At 32.9% G+C, this 13508-nt stretch overlaps 1 protein-coding gene across 1 annotated transcript; it reads right to left on the bottom strand.

The window, feature by feature from the left end:
• Positions 1-4558: 4558 nt before the first annotated feature.
• Positions 4559-11917, bottom strand: LOC132756435 (cilia- and flagella-associated protein 53-like). The gene is made up of 8 exons (XM_060747508.1): positions 11677-11917; positions 10162-10391; positions 9467-9640; positions 8928-9231; positions 8288-8389; positions 7449-7565; positions 6700-6916; positions 4559-5997 (listed from the first exon to the last, which is right to left on the bottom strand). Exons 1-8 carry the CDS (start codon positions 11743-11745, stop codon positions 5675-5677), a joined length of 1536 nt encoding a protein of 511 aa, XP_060603491.1. The 5' UTR covers positions 11746-11917; the 3' UTR covers positions 4559-5674.
• Positions 11918-13508: the final 1591 nt, after the last annotated feature.

Below are 13508 nucleotides of genomic sequence, written 5' to 3'. Positions count from 1 at the left end.
AGATATGGAAGGTTCCAGCTCGAATATTATTTGTGACAAATGTGGGAAAACATTTCATTCACCGAAAGGTCTTAATGACCCAATAAACAGGCTGCTCTGCACAGGATCTTATAAATTGTGTGGTAAAACATTTTACAGCCGAGCAAATCGGAAACGTTATGGCGTTTTACTGTTACTATTTAGATCCAATAACATTCAATTATAAGTTATCTAGATACTATCACTCTGTTTGTAAAATAAAGACTCATTCTGATATTCTTTTAGGTTTTCACACACACACATAATACACAAATTATTATAGACATTGAAAAAATTTTTTTTATTTCAAAACGGCTTATATCAAGTTTTTTTTATATATCAGTACATGTGCTGGGATAGACAAATATACATTTTATTTGGATTTTTAAGGCGTTTTAAGCTCCAAACTCCTCACAGTGATTACCTCCCTTGGCAGAATCTCTGAACTGATAAGCGGAGATCACTGCGTTGGACCGTTCCATAGAAAATTTAACGTCATTTTCTCTTTGTTTTATTTTTAATTTTTTGTGCCTATGTTCGTTATAGTTTATCAAAAAGTATACAAAATAATGAAAAATAAATTCAAAAGCTAAAAAGATAAAATAACAAAATATTGATAAGGGGATCACTGCGTATTTGCCAGTTTACTTACCGCGTTGGAAATCCAGTCAGGTATTCGCCATTTATTGCACAATTCTGCGATACTTATTGCAGGAATCGTGCATTATTTTGACATTTCGGCGTTAACTTGATATACACGGTGATTATGGAATTTGATCATTGAATTCTCATCCTTTTTCTATATAAGTGGTGAGTTGTAGCAGACATAGATAATTTTCTGTTTGATAAATAACGAATAATTAAGTAACTAGCTTCCAAAAACGCTAAAAAGTGTACAGAACTGCCAACACTTACCAGTTAAATATGTTAATTGTAGCAGACTTAACACAGGTATCAGACTGTAAATTACTAATGGCAAATCAGTACAAGGTGGCTGATTGTCAATTAAAGCTGACTGAACAGTAGAACCTAAATGTCAATGACAACTGTCTAACCAGTTATACCTGAATGTCAATGACAGCTGACTTAACAGTTGTACCTGAATGTTAATGACAACTGACTGAACAGTTGTACCTGAATGTCAATCACAGCTGACTTAACAGTTGTACCTGAAGGCCATTGAAAGCTGACTAAACAGTTATACCTGAATGTCAATCACAGCTGTCTAAACAGTTATACCTGAACGTCAACGACAGCTGACTTAACAGTTGTACCTGAATGTCAATGACGACTGACTTAACAGTTGTACCTGAATGTCAACGACAGCTGACTTAACAGTTGTACCTGAATGTTAATGACGACTGACTAAACAGTTATACCTGAATGTCAATGACGACAGCTGTCTAAATAGCTATATCTGAATGTCAATGACGACTGACTAAAAAGTTATACCTGAATGTTAATGACGACTGACTAAACAGTTATACCTGAATGTCAATCACAGCTGTCTAAATAGTTATACCTGAATGTCAATGACAGCTGACTTAACAGTTGTACCTGAATGTTAATGACGACTGACTAAACAGTTATAACTGAATGTCAATGACAGCTGTCTAAATAGTTATAACTGAATGTCAATGACGACTGACTAAACAGTTGTACCTGAATGTCAATGACAGCTGACTAAATAGTTATAACTGAATGTCAACGACAGCTGACTCAACAGTTATACCTGAATGTTAATGACTGACTAAACAGTTGTACCTGAATGTCAATGACAGCTGACTAAACAGTTATAACTGAATGTCAACGACAGCTGACTTAACAGTTGTACCTGAATGTTAATGACGACTGACTTAACAGTTGTACCTGAATGTTAATGACGACTGACTAAACAGTTATAACTGAATGTCAACGACAGCTGACTCAACAGTTATACCTGAATGTTAATGACTGACTAAACAGTTGTACCTGAATGTCAATGACAGCTGACTAAACAGTTATAACTGAATGTCAACCACAGCTGACTTAACAGTTGTACCTGAATGTTAATGACGACTGACTAAACAGTTATACCTGAATGTTAATGACGACTGACTAAACAGTTGTACCTAAATGTCAATGACAGCTGACTTAACAGTTATAACTGAATGTCAATGACAGCTGTCTAAACAGTTATACCTGAATGTCAATGACAGCTGACTAAACAGTTATAACTGAATGTCAACGACAGCTGCCTCAACAGTTATACCTGAATGTTAATGACGACTGACTAAACAGTTGAACCTAAATGTCAATGACAGCTGACTAAACAGTTATAACTGAATGTCAATGACAGCTGTTTAAATAGTTATATCTGAATGTCAATGACGACTGACTAAACAGTTGTACCTGAATGTCAATCACAGCTAAATAAACAGTTATACCTGAATGTCAATGATGACCGACTAAACAGTTGTACCTGAAGGCCAATGACACCTGACTCAACAGTTGTACCTGAATGTCAATGACAGCTGTCTAAATAGTTATACCTGAATGTTTTGTTTTGTTTTGGGTTTTACGTCACATCGACACAGTATAGGTCATATCGCGACGTTCCAGCTTTACTGGTGGAGGAAGACCTCAGGTGCCCTTCCGTACATTATTTCAGGCTCGAACGGGCACCTGAGTAGAACCACCGAGGTTCCGTAAGCTAGCTGGATAGCTTCCTCACATGAAAGAATCCAAAGTCCCTGTCGGGACTCGAACCCACAGCGGTGAGGGGCAAGTGGTTTGAAGTCAACGACCTTAACCACTCGGCTATGGACGCCCCATACCTGAATGTCAATGACAGCTGACTAAACAGTTATACCTGAATGTCAATGACTGCTGTCTAAACAGTTATACCTGAATGTCAATGACAGCTGTCTAAATAGTTATATCTGAATGTCAATGACAGCTGTCTAAACAGTTATACCTTAATGTCAATGACGACTGACTTAACAGTTGTACCTGAAGGCCAATGACAGCTGACTAAACAGTTATACCTGAATGTCAATGACAGCTGACTAAACAGTTATACCTGAATGTCAATGACAGCTGACTAAACAGTTATACCTGAATGTCAATGACCACTGACTTAACAGTTGTACCTGAATGTCAATGACAGCTGTCTAAACAGTTATACCTGAATGTCAATGACAGCTGTCTAAATAGTTATATCTGAATGTCAATGACAGCTGTCTAAACAGTTATACCTGAATGTCAATGACGACTGACTTAACAGTTGTACCTGAAGGCCAATGACAGCTGACTAAACAGTTATACCTGAATGTCAATGACAGCTGACTAAACAGTTATACCTGAATGTCAATGACAGCTGACTAAACAGTTATACCTGAATGTCAATGACGACTGACTTAACAGTTGTACCTGAATGTCAATGACAGCTGACTAAACAGTTATAACTGAATGTCAATGACAGCTGTCTAAATAGTTATAACTGAATGTCAATGACGACTGACTAAACAGTTGTACCTGAATGTTAATGACGACTGACTAAACAGTTGTACCTGAATGTCAATGACAGCTGTCTAAACAGTTATACCTGAATGTCAATGACGACTGACTAAACAGTTTTACCTGAAGGCCAATGACAGCTGACTGAACAGTTATACCTGAATGTCAATGACAGCTGACTAAACAGTTGTACCTGAATGTCAATGACGACTGACTAAACAGTTGTACCTGAATGTCAATGACAGCTGACTAAACAGTTATAACTGAATGTCAATGACAGCTGTCTAAATAGTTATACCTGAATGTCAATGACGACTGACTAAACAGTTGTACCTGAATGTTAATGACGACTGACTAAACAGTTGTACCTGAATGTCAATGACAGCTGAATAAACAGTTGTACCTGAAGGCCAATGACACCTGGATGTTCATGACAACAGAAATAAGATACCATAATTTTCTTATATATAACCATTTTATTTATCACATGCATCAACAAATTAAAGGTAAAACAAAAGAATAATTGTAATAATATATGTTGCATATTAGATAATGTCCATGTCTAAAACTTCACAAAACAGCCAAATTACTATACATTTATTATTATAATAAACAATATACATTAACTTCTATCATTACTGAAAATTGAGAAATAAAATGTTGATATATAAAAGTTATATTTAAATTTTACCTTTTCAGTTAAAAAACTTGTTAATTACCAAGAAAAATCAACAATGGAAAGTTTCAAAACATAATTAGCTGTTTTAAGGACAATATACAACTGAAATGCATACATGCAAACCATTTATGTGTTGGCTTATCTTTAGTAACAATACTTTTGTTTATGGAACTAGATATATATATCATTTTAAATATGAAAAATGTAATTGACCCGAAAGCACAGAACTTTATATCTAACATAAACTAACAAAAACTGTACTTATACAATAAAATGCAATGTAAGGAGAAAATCAAGTAACAAAACTGGGATTTTTAGCCCAAAGGAACCGCTTAATATATGACCCATTTCAAAGTGTAGTCAAAATTTTTTTAAGCCATTTGTGCATTCTCATTGAACTGTGACAAAGTAAAAAAAACAACAAAGCTTTACTTGAATTTCAAATGTACTGTGGCCTTTAAAGGTGATTCATAAGTATACTTTGTTTGAGAAAATATTTGCAGTTTTGACATGCCCTTAAACTAGGACTAACTATATGATAAAATAAACTACAACATTTTTTAGTGATAAACATATAAGATTATGATTTTGTCTTAAATACGCATGAATTACTTCAGTATAAACATTTTATCACATGAAAGGAAGATATAGATCTTGTCATATTACACTTTAGCTTGAATTAATGACAGGTATGCCAAAATAACAATTTAAATACTAGTTATGTTAACTAGCTTATGTAACATTATTTGAATTGTTCACTTTTCATATGAAATGCAATGCCAACAAGACACTTATATACAAGCTCTAGAATGCCTTTAGATTTCCCTTAGAATAACAGCAGGGTACCAGACTCAATCTCTATCATCTGATTGGCTGGTTCCCAGTACTCAGATTGTAATCTACCACTAAAAGAAGACAGAAGAGTACCAATCTAAATCTCTATCATCTGACAGGCTTACTGACTTGAGATTGTATAAACTTTCCCTCTTATTACAGGGGCATTTTACATTCACTGACCAATCAATACAACATAATTTATTAACCATCAAATGGAAGATAAAGACAAATAAAATAAATCAACATATCACAGTTTCTCTCAATTACAATGCAACACCTCTTCATCACAACTACCTTAAGCATTATTTTCATCATCAAAACATCACATCATGATTTTAAATTCAATAAGTTGCTGGACACTGATCATCTGAGGTATATGAAAACTCTTCAATATACAACTTAGGACGAACAAAATGAATTTTATATATAAAATATTTAATGTTGTTCAAATTCTCTTTTTTAATCATATATCATTAATTAGTTATATTTAAAAATAGTCTAACAAAAAGATGCTAGCATTAAAACTTGTTATGTGACATATCCAACATGATCATAAAGTATAAACAAAGCTAGCAAAGAAACATTTCAATGTTCTGATGATAAAAAAACAACATCTAATCAACAGTAATACTTTTTCATTACTCAAGCATTCCTTTGAGCCATAGCACGTCGCATTGGGTGGACTCGGTCGTATTCAGGGTTATCCAAACAAGACTTCAATCGTGACTGGTACTCTCTCTCCGCCTGCATACCCTTTATATATTCATCTTCATCGCGTTCAAATTGAGCACGTCTCAAATTCTGATTATGCTCAATCTGTCCTTGTAGGTCACTTTGGTAGGTCATGTGTTTTTCCTTGTTTTTACGGGCGAGTTCTTCCTCATGTTGGCGATTCTCCTCGATTGTTCTCAACAAATCTTGACGCTCTAACTCTGCTTCCTGTTGACGAGCCATGTTAGCATTCACTAAAAAATGAAAATAAGGAAAATATTCAAAAGCATGTTATTTGCAAAAATAATTTCTTAAAAGTACTCTGATTAATTTTGATTAACATTATTTGAGCTTGTACACTCAATAATTAAGGCTCAATGTTTTGAATTAATATTACATTTCTAGATACACTTAAATTTTAAAATTCATGCACCATGAACATATATTACTTTTAGAACTTACAAATTCATGCACCATGAACATTATTACTTTTAGAACTTATAAATTCATGCACCATGAACATATATTACTTTTAGAACTTATAAATTCATGCACCATGAACATTATTACTTATAGAACTTATAAATTCATGCACCATGAACATATATTACTTATAGAACTTATAAATTCATGCACCATTAACATATATTACTTATAGAACTTATAAATTCATGCACCATGAACATATATTACTTAACATTTGTCAAAGTTGTGGACAGACAACAGTATCAGATTATTTAATCATATTAAATTCTATTTCTTTGTAGTTTTTGGTCAAGTTTGAGATACTTTACTCTACAGATCAGGACAATTTTTTGTAATCAGATTTTTTACTTAATGGACTTCAAACATGTATATTAAAAAGTTGTGAACAACACATCACTTTAAAGTTCCAAATTCAAAAGAAATAGATGTTAATAATATTAAATAGTGTTATAGAAACGAAAATAACTTACATCTATCCCGTACTTGTTCAGCTCTTACAGCAAGAACATCATTCATAAGTTTCTTTCTGGCTTCACGTTCTAGACGCCAAGCTGCAAGACGTTTCTGCCACATACGTTCTACTTCCTGTTGGATGAGAGCTTCAAGCTCGCGCTCACGTATGCGCTCCTCTTCATACATCTGTTTCAAGTGTTCTCTGTACCTACGGTCCTCTTCACGTAGTTCTTTCTGATATTTTAAGAAATGAATATTTATGAAAGCAAATTTTTGATGAGACTAAACAGATACATATATTTTTGTATTATTCTTTCAATAAATACAATGTTGAAGAAAGAAGTATATCCTATAAATATTATGCCATCAAATACTTAAATAAACATATAAATTTAAACACACAACAAGTATTGTACATTATTTCAAAGGACATCCAAAATGAGTTTTTAATAACTTGATAACAATTTTGAAAACAATGAACGACTGTGACTATGTATAATTCAACCAAATAATGCATTAAACATTTTTAATCATTTCTAATATCTGATCAGGTTTTACAGTTCATAAGTAAATATTATCTGATGTAAATTCACAGTTTTTCCAATTATTTTATCTTTTTAATACAACTCGGGGGAAAAAAAGACTTGCCAATACACTCAAGTATTATTAAAGGCTAACCTGCATGTCTTGACAGTTCTTATTTCATAGCAAATCTTTTATAAACACGCCTTTAAGCCTGAGATAAGGAGTTGAATATGCCACATACCTTTCTCTGCAATTGTTCCATGGCCTCGTTCCTGGACTCTTCCAGTAATTGTTCCAACATCTTGAGGTCAAATGCCAGCTCCTCCTGTTCTTCTTTTGCCTTCTTCTTCATCTTCAACTACAACAATGTGACAAATATCATTTATTAGCACGGTAAGATCAAGCATCTAAAAGGTATATTTCATAGTTTGTGGAGTTATTTTTGACTGTTAATGTAATGCATATGAGATATTTTTAATCTTACTGAATATCACATCAAAGTACTTTAATAACTTGCAAGAATGAGATTTTCAAATTTTTGCAAATATCGGTTGCTGACTTACTAAGGAACCTACATTTTTGTACTTTTGGAGTTAGAATGTTTTAATAAGGATTTGACTTAATAATCCCTGTTTATACAGAATCCACAAGCCTTAATAGAGACACATTTTGCAAAAACTTGTTTGAGAAATAACCATAAAGCATGAAATCCACAGATATTAACAGATAAAACTTTATACCAATCAGGACATGCACTTTATATATAAGTGATTCACTGTTTCATTTCTACAAGCATTATATAATATCCTGTCTGTAATAATCTACCCATCTAGTGGCATCTTTTAAACATATAATAGACTGCTAACCTTCTGCAAGCATACTAATAATTGCTCAAATGAAAATACGATATCCTGGAGGGGGTTCAAACCCACAATCAGCAAGAGATAATGTCTTTACCACAATCTGAATGTATTGAAACAACAATTGCGTATATAATAATACTCATAAAGTGTGTCTGTTTATTTGAAATCTAATTACCCCTCCTTAACCACACAGTTTTCAAAATAAAATATTCTCTACCTGAAGTGACATGTCTAACATTTCTCTGGTTCGTCGTTGGCTTCTTATCTTCTCCTCATATTTGCGCTTTTCTTCAGCTGCTCTCAGTGCATTCTGCTCCCTCTGAATATAATAAACATTTATAACTAATGAGAGAGCTTAAAACAATGCCTAAAGCTTGAGCTCAACATTGTGCTGGCAAGTAAACTAAACTTGAAAATATTACTATTGTGTGCCATTTCCTAGCGGCTCGGTTGATATTTACAAATAACCATTAGGGCCATATAACCTGTCAAAAATCTTTATGCTTACTTCATTCTGATTCATCTTTTTTTCATTTTGATGCATTATCAGCAATATTTTGCATTATTATTTGTCTAAAGTTTTATTACTGTTTCTACTTAGCATTTCTTTTATGCACCAAACATACTCTAAGCTAAACAGAGTTGCTTCATAGCTTCAGATAATGGATCTTTATTTTCCATACATTTTTCAGTAAAAAACTTAAATATTTGAATGTGGTTCTAAAAACATATCCCTTCAAATCATTCTAAACCATATACATGAATGTAATATAAAAGTGCACTGAAAATGTATTATATCTGATATATATGACTATAGTTAGACTGCTTTAGGCTATTAATACAATAGATTAACTAACCAAAAGTACAGCCTCTTCCTCTTTCAATCTTCGTTCCTCATCTTTCATAGCCTCGAGGGCAGCCATCTGTTTTCTAAGTACTGCAAGCACCTCAGCATTACGTTGATGAGCAGCTTTAGCATCTCGTTCTTCTCTAGCAGCCTTTGCCATCATGTCTTCTTCCCAGAGACGAGCATACATTTGCTCTTCTTGTTTTCGCTCATCTTCAATTTCTTCCTTAATACGAATTTGTTCTAGACGTTCAACACACACCTCATCCTGTTGTCTTTTTGATAGTGTAGATCTCAGTTCTTCACACTGGTTTCTAAAATAAATAAAACAATATGCTATAACAACCATATTTTAAAATATGCTCTTGTTTTATACCAACTACATGAAATCTTGAGTTTAAGAATTAATAAAAGAAAAATGATATATGTAAAGAAAAAAATAAAGAAAAGATTCTCAATTTAAAGCTATGTTGAAAATTCAAAGATGAAATTTTGTAACCAACTTTCAACCATCTTAAACATCATAACGTCATCTTCAATTAATAATACCTGAACTGTTGATCATATTTCTCTTGGACAAACATCAATCTCTCTTGTTCTCTCTTTTCTTTTAAAGCACGAGCCCTGTCCCTCATTTTAGCTTGCCTCTCAATTGTTGTCTCTTCTTTTTCTTCCATTTCCTGTAAATACTGTGCCTCCTCTTGCCTTAAAAGGTCCCGCAATCTAAAAAACACCATGATTCTTTGGCATTCTGTTTCCAATATATACTAAACTATTAGCCCTTAGTTCAATATACATGTGCATATATACATCTATAGTGGTTCTCATATGATAAAAAGTGCTTTGATATTTGGCTAAATTTAACTAAAATAAGTTCTTTTTATCAAAAAATATCCCTTTGATAACTTAAACAGCCTATTAAAGTTTCAATATATCTTGTAGACTTTATATAGATATGAATATAACATTTTATATGTTCCACATTTAAAACAAATTCAAACAACATTAAGGAAGTTTCTTAAGAAAATACAGTTATGTATGATACAGTTTTACTTACAATATACTTTTTACAAATACTTTTTCTACTGAATTCATTAAATATAAATCAGATTTATGATAGAGGTGAATTCCTTTCAACCTTTTCATTCTGCTAATTTTATTGTTACCCTGCTTGACTTAAATATTCTATCAAATGCCTTTCAGTCTCAAATTGAATATAACTTATTCATCTTCACAATCATTACCTTTCTCTCCTATCTTCAATTGTAAACTGATTTGTTTGCATCATAGTTTCTACTTTTCTTTTACAAGTGTTTATTTTGTATTTTCTGTCTGTCCATCTTTCCCACTCATTTTTTAGGTCATTCAGTCCTATATACTGAGTATTTTTCTGATGCTCTGCTAACATGTCTTCTTTTTTCCTTCGTTCCAGGATGAGATGCTCTGGGGGACGCTTGTTTGGTGGGCGTGCCAACTGAAAATCAGTAATAATAATAACCTGGTAAACAGTGATTTTTGTTAGCCAAACTTCAGAAAAGTTGAATATTTGGGCAAGAAATGGTTCGTAAATTAAATCTTTTTCATCATGATTTATGAAAAACTTTTTCAGGGGCATTCTATTATGATAGTAATCTGTCCTTGTCTATCATGTTTGATGGCAAAACAATGAAGTGCATTGAAAATTCTGTATCAAGCTATATAAAACTTAGAAGTCAAATGCATCTATAAAACACTAGATCTATCATTTGTATAACAGAATGCTACTAATGCATTAAGAACTGATGAAAATGTTTGAAAACTGGAAAGCATTTAACCACTTGTACATGTACTGGTATAGTACTCCCCGCGGGTACCGCGTCATTGTCCATTCCGATGTAATCAGAAAATGTGTTTCTTTACACATTGAATGCCACCAAATACTGTTTCCACCATTACAGTGAAAGATGGAGTGCTGCTTTTTGTGAATTTGGATAGAAATTGTTAGAATTTTTTTCATTTCAAATAAATTCTGTCATTGATAGGAAAATCCAAAGCTGCCTATGTGTGCTGAAAAAACTTCTTTATTTTACCCCATATTTAACGGTTAAACTTATAATTTCATGTTCTGACAAGTGAAGGCGTCTGCTGAAACTGTAGTGACAGCATATTCTATTACAAAAAATTATACTGAAGCCAAAAACGGCCATCAATTAACATACCACGGTACCATAGTGCTCTCCGTATAAGCTCCTATTCTAAACATGGCTAACGGACCATAGATGTTTCTAATTAAAATCATTGAGTTATTCTATGAATGACATGTGTATTTTAAAGTCAAGATGCGACAGCTAAACACAATTCAATAAAATAGTAAATATAAGTTCTATTTATTTGTAAAATTTGCTGGAAATAATAAGAACAGTGGTACCATAGGGGACCATCCTACATGTATTTCTGTTTGTTTGACAGCTTATTTGTGTAAATGTATGTAAACAAACACATTAGAAATTAAACTGATTTAGGCAAGCGAGATTTTGACCCAGAATAAACATACCTCAGAATCTTGCTCTGACACTTCAATATTTTTTTACTACTGTAATCTGCCATCAGCAGCCATATGATATGTAAATATATAGCTCACTTAGTCACTAAATTTCTAAGTGTCAACCACTGGAGTTTGCATATATTACATCATATTTAATAAAAACATCACATTTGGTTTACATGTTACTGGTCAAGATCTATCGGAAAAGTGCGTTTATAGAGTAAAAACAACTTACAATTGCAACTGAACTTGGCGTAGGACCAGTGAATTCCCTGGTCCTACGATGCCGCTGTGAGACCATCATATTTGCAAGTTTATTGCTGAGAATTATCAAAAGAAGATCTATACGTTAATGTCTGCAAACACTATATGTCTTTCATCAGTTCCTTTAAACTGCCAAACAAACAAAAGAAAAAGTGTAGCGACTTCCCCCGTCCAAGTTTATTTGTATGTATCAAAGGAAGTGACGTCATGTAACCAGGAAATGGCTGGATATATAAACTATTGACGACTTATTTTGTGGTAACAGATAATGTGTTAGTCGGCCATCAACCAACTTAACAAAATGATGTCAAATACTATCTTATTACTTATGATTTTTGTGTATGAGTTCCAGCCGTCTCAACTACCAGTGCATTAGTACATTTATATATCTGAGCTGGAAAGATTGATTATAAATATGTGTCTTCCCAGATTTTTACTTAGGCCTAGGCCTAATTTAAATCCATTTTAACCAAATATATCAATGACTTAAGGAAAATTTATAAAGACAAATTCATTACTCATTTGAATTTGTCTGCTTTAAGGGATATTTAACAGGTTGACTCAAAGAATGATTATTTTTAATTAAAAATGGGCGCGCCACATTTCCTCTTGTTATATAGCCATAGTCCCTTATCATATATTTCGTAAGCTTTTATTTCTGTAAAATTATATCAGTAATAAAATTCGGTTTAAGTACATGTATATGTGTTTCATATAATTAGTGAAGCATGGAATTTGGAATAATAGCGCGTGATATTAAGCTGTATGTAGCGTAATTAATGTAAAATATTTCCTCGTTTGAAGTTATACCTGATCATGTTCTGTCGCCATCACCTATAAGGATGAATTTGTCACATACATGGTTTAAAGAATGCAGACGGTATTAAATCAATCAGACTATGACTCCGCGTGATTGTTTCATAGGAAAGCTTTTAAATGAATGAAAGAAAAGCTGCAATATTTAAATTAGACCATTAAATAAAAATGATTGATACATTGTAGCGCTTTAAAATAATGATTAATCACGTGTATTATTTCATGACACAAGGGTGAAAAAATAACCACGTCAGAATATGATCGATATGTTTATTAATTTTAAGACAGTCCTAATTAAACATGATTTATATGTGGTAACAATATGCTGTCTCCTTATATTTCCGACATCTTTGCCCAACGTAAATATAGGTTCATTACGAGCTGATTATGCAGTCCTTTTAGTGGACACATATGCGTAAGTGTCAAACATTTTTAAAAAGGACTCCACTGTGGTATTTTTTTGCTGTTGTTTTTTTAAATGAAGGAACTGGATTCATTCATTCATTCATTCATTCATTCATTCATTCATTCATTCATTCATTCATTCATTCATTCATTCATTCATTCATTCATTAAATCTATTTTAATTTACTTTTATTTTGAGATTTGCGTTCTATTCGTCTGGACAGTATTAACTTGTGTGCAAAGTTTCGGACCATCTGCTTACTCAATTTTTCCTCAGTAATCATTTAATCATTGTGCAAAATTACCACAGTAAAAGTTAAGACAAGAGTACTCGAGCTGAGAATCGCACAGAAATCGATTTTCAATTTAACTCTGAGTATATTTCTCTTTAATAAAATTTATTATCTTATGCATTTTTGTGTGTTTTTGTTGTTGTTTTTTTTTGTTGTTGTTTTGTGTGTGTGTGTGTGCGTGCGTGCGTGCGTGCGTGCGTGCGCGCGCGCGCGTGTGTGTGTTTTTTTTTCTCTCGTTTTAAGTGTCCGAACAAATATATGCAAGAAGTACAAGAATTGGCGACCCACA

The sequence above is a fragment of the Ruditapes philippinarum genome, unplaced genomic scaffold (genome assembly GCF_026571515.1).
Source record: "Ruditapes philippinarum isolate M1 unplaced genomic scaffold, ASM2657151v2 ctg789_1_1_1_1, whole genome shotgun sequence".
NCBI lineage: Eukaryota > Metazoa > Mollusca > Bivalvia > Venerida > Veneridae > Ruditapes > Ruditapes philippinarum.
This window is presented reverse-complemented; position numbering and strand designations above follow the sequence as displayed.

Excerpts from the sequence above, each read along its gene's own strand:
- LOC132756435 (XM_060747508.1), bottom strand. The coding sequence starts at position 11,745 with ATGATGGTCTCACAGCGGCATCGTAGGACCAGGGAATTCACTGGTCCT. Across the intron at positions 9,641-10,161 it reads ATTGAAGATAGGAGAGAAAG|ATTGCGGGACCTTTTAAGGC; the intron begins GTAATGATTGTG and ends GGTGTTTTTTAG. Across the intron at positions 7,566-8,287 it reads TGTTAGACATGTCACTTCAG|TTGAAGATGAAGAAGAAGGC; the intron begins GTAGAGAATATT and ends ACATTGTTGTAG.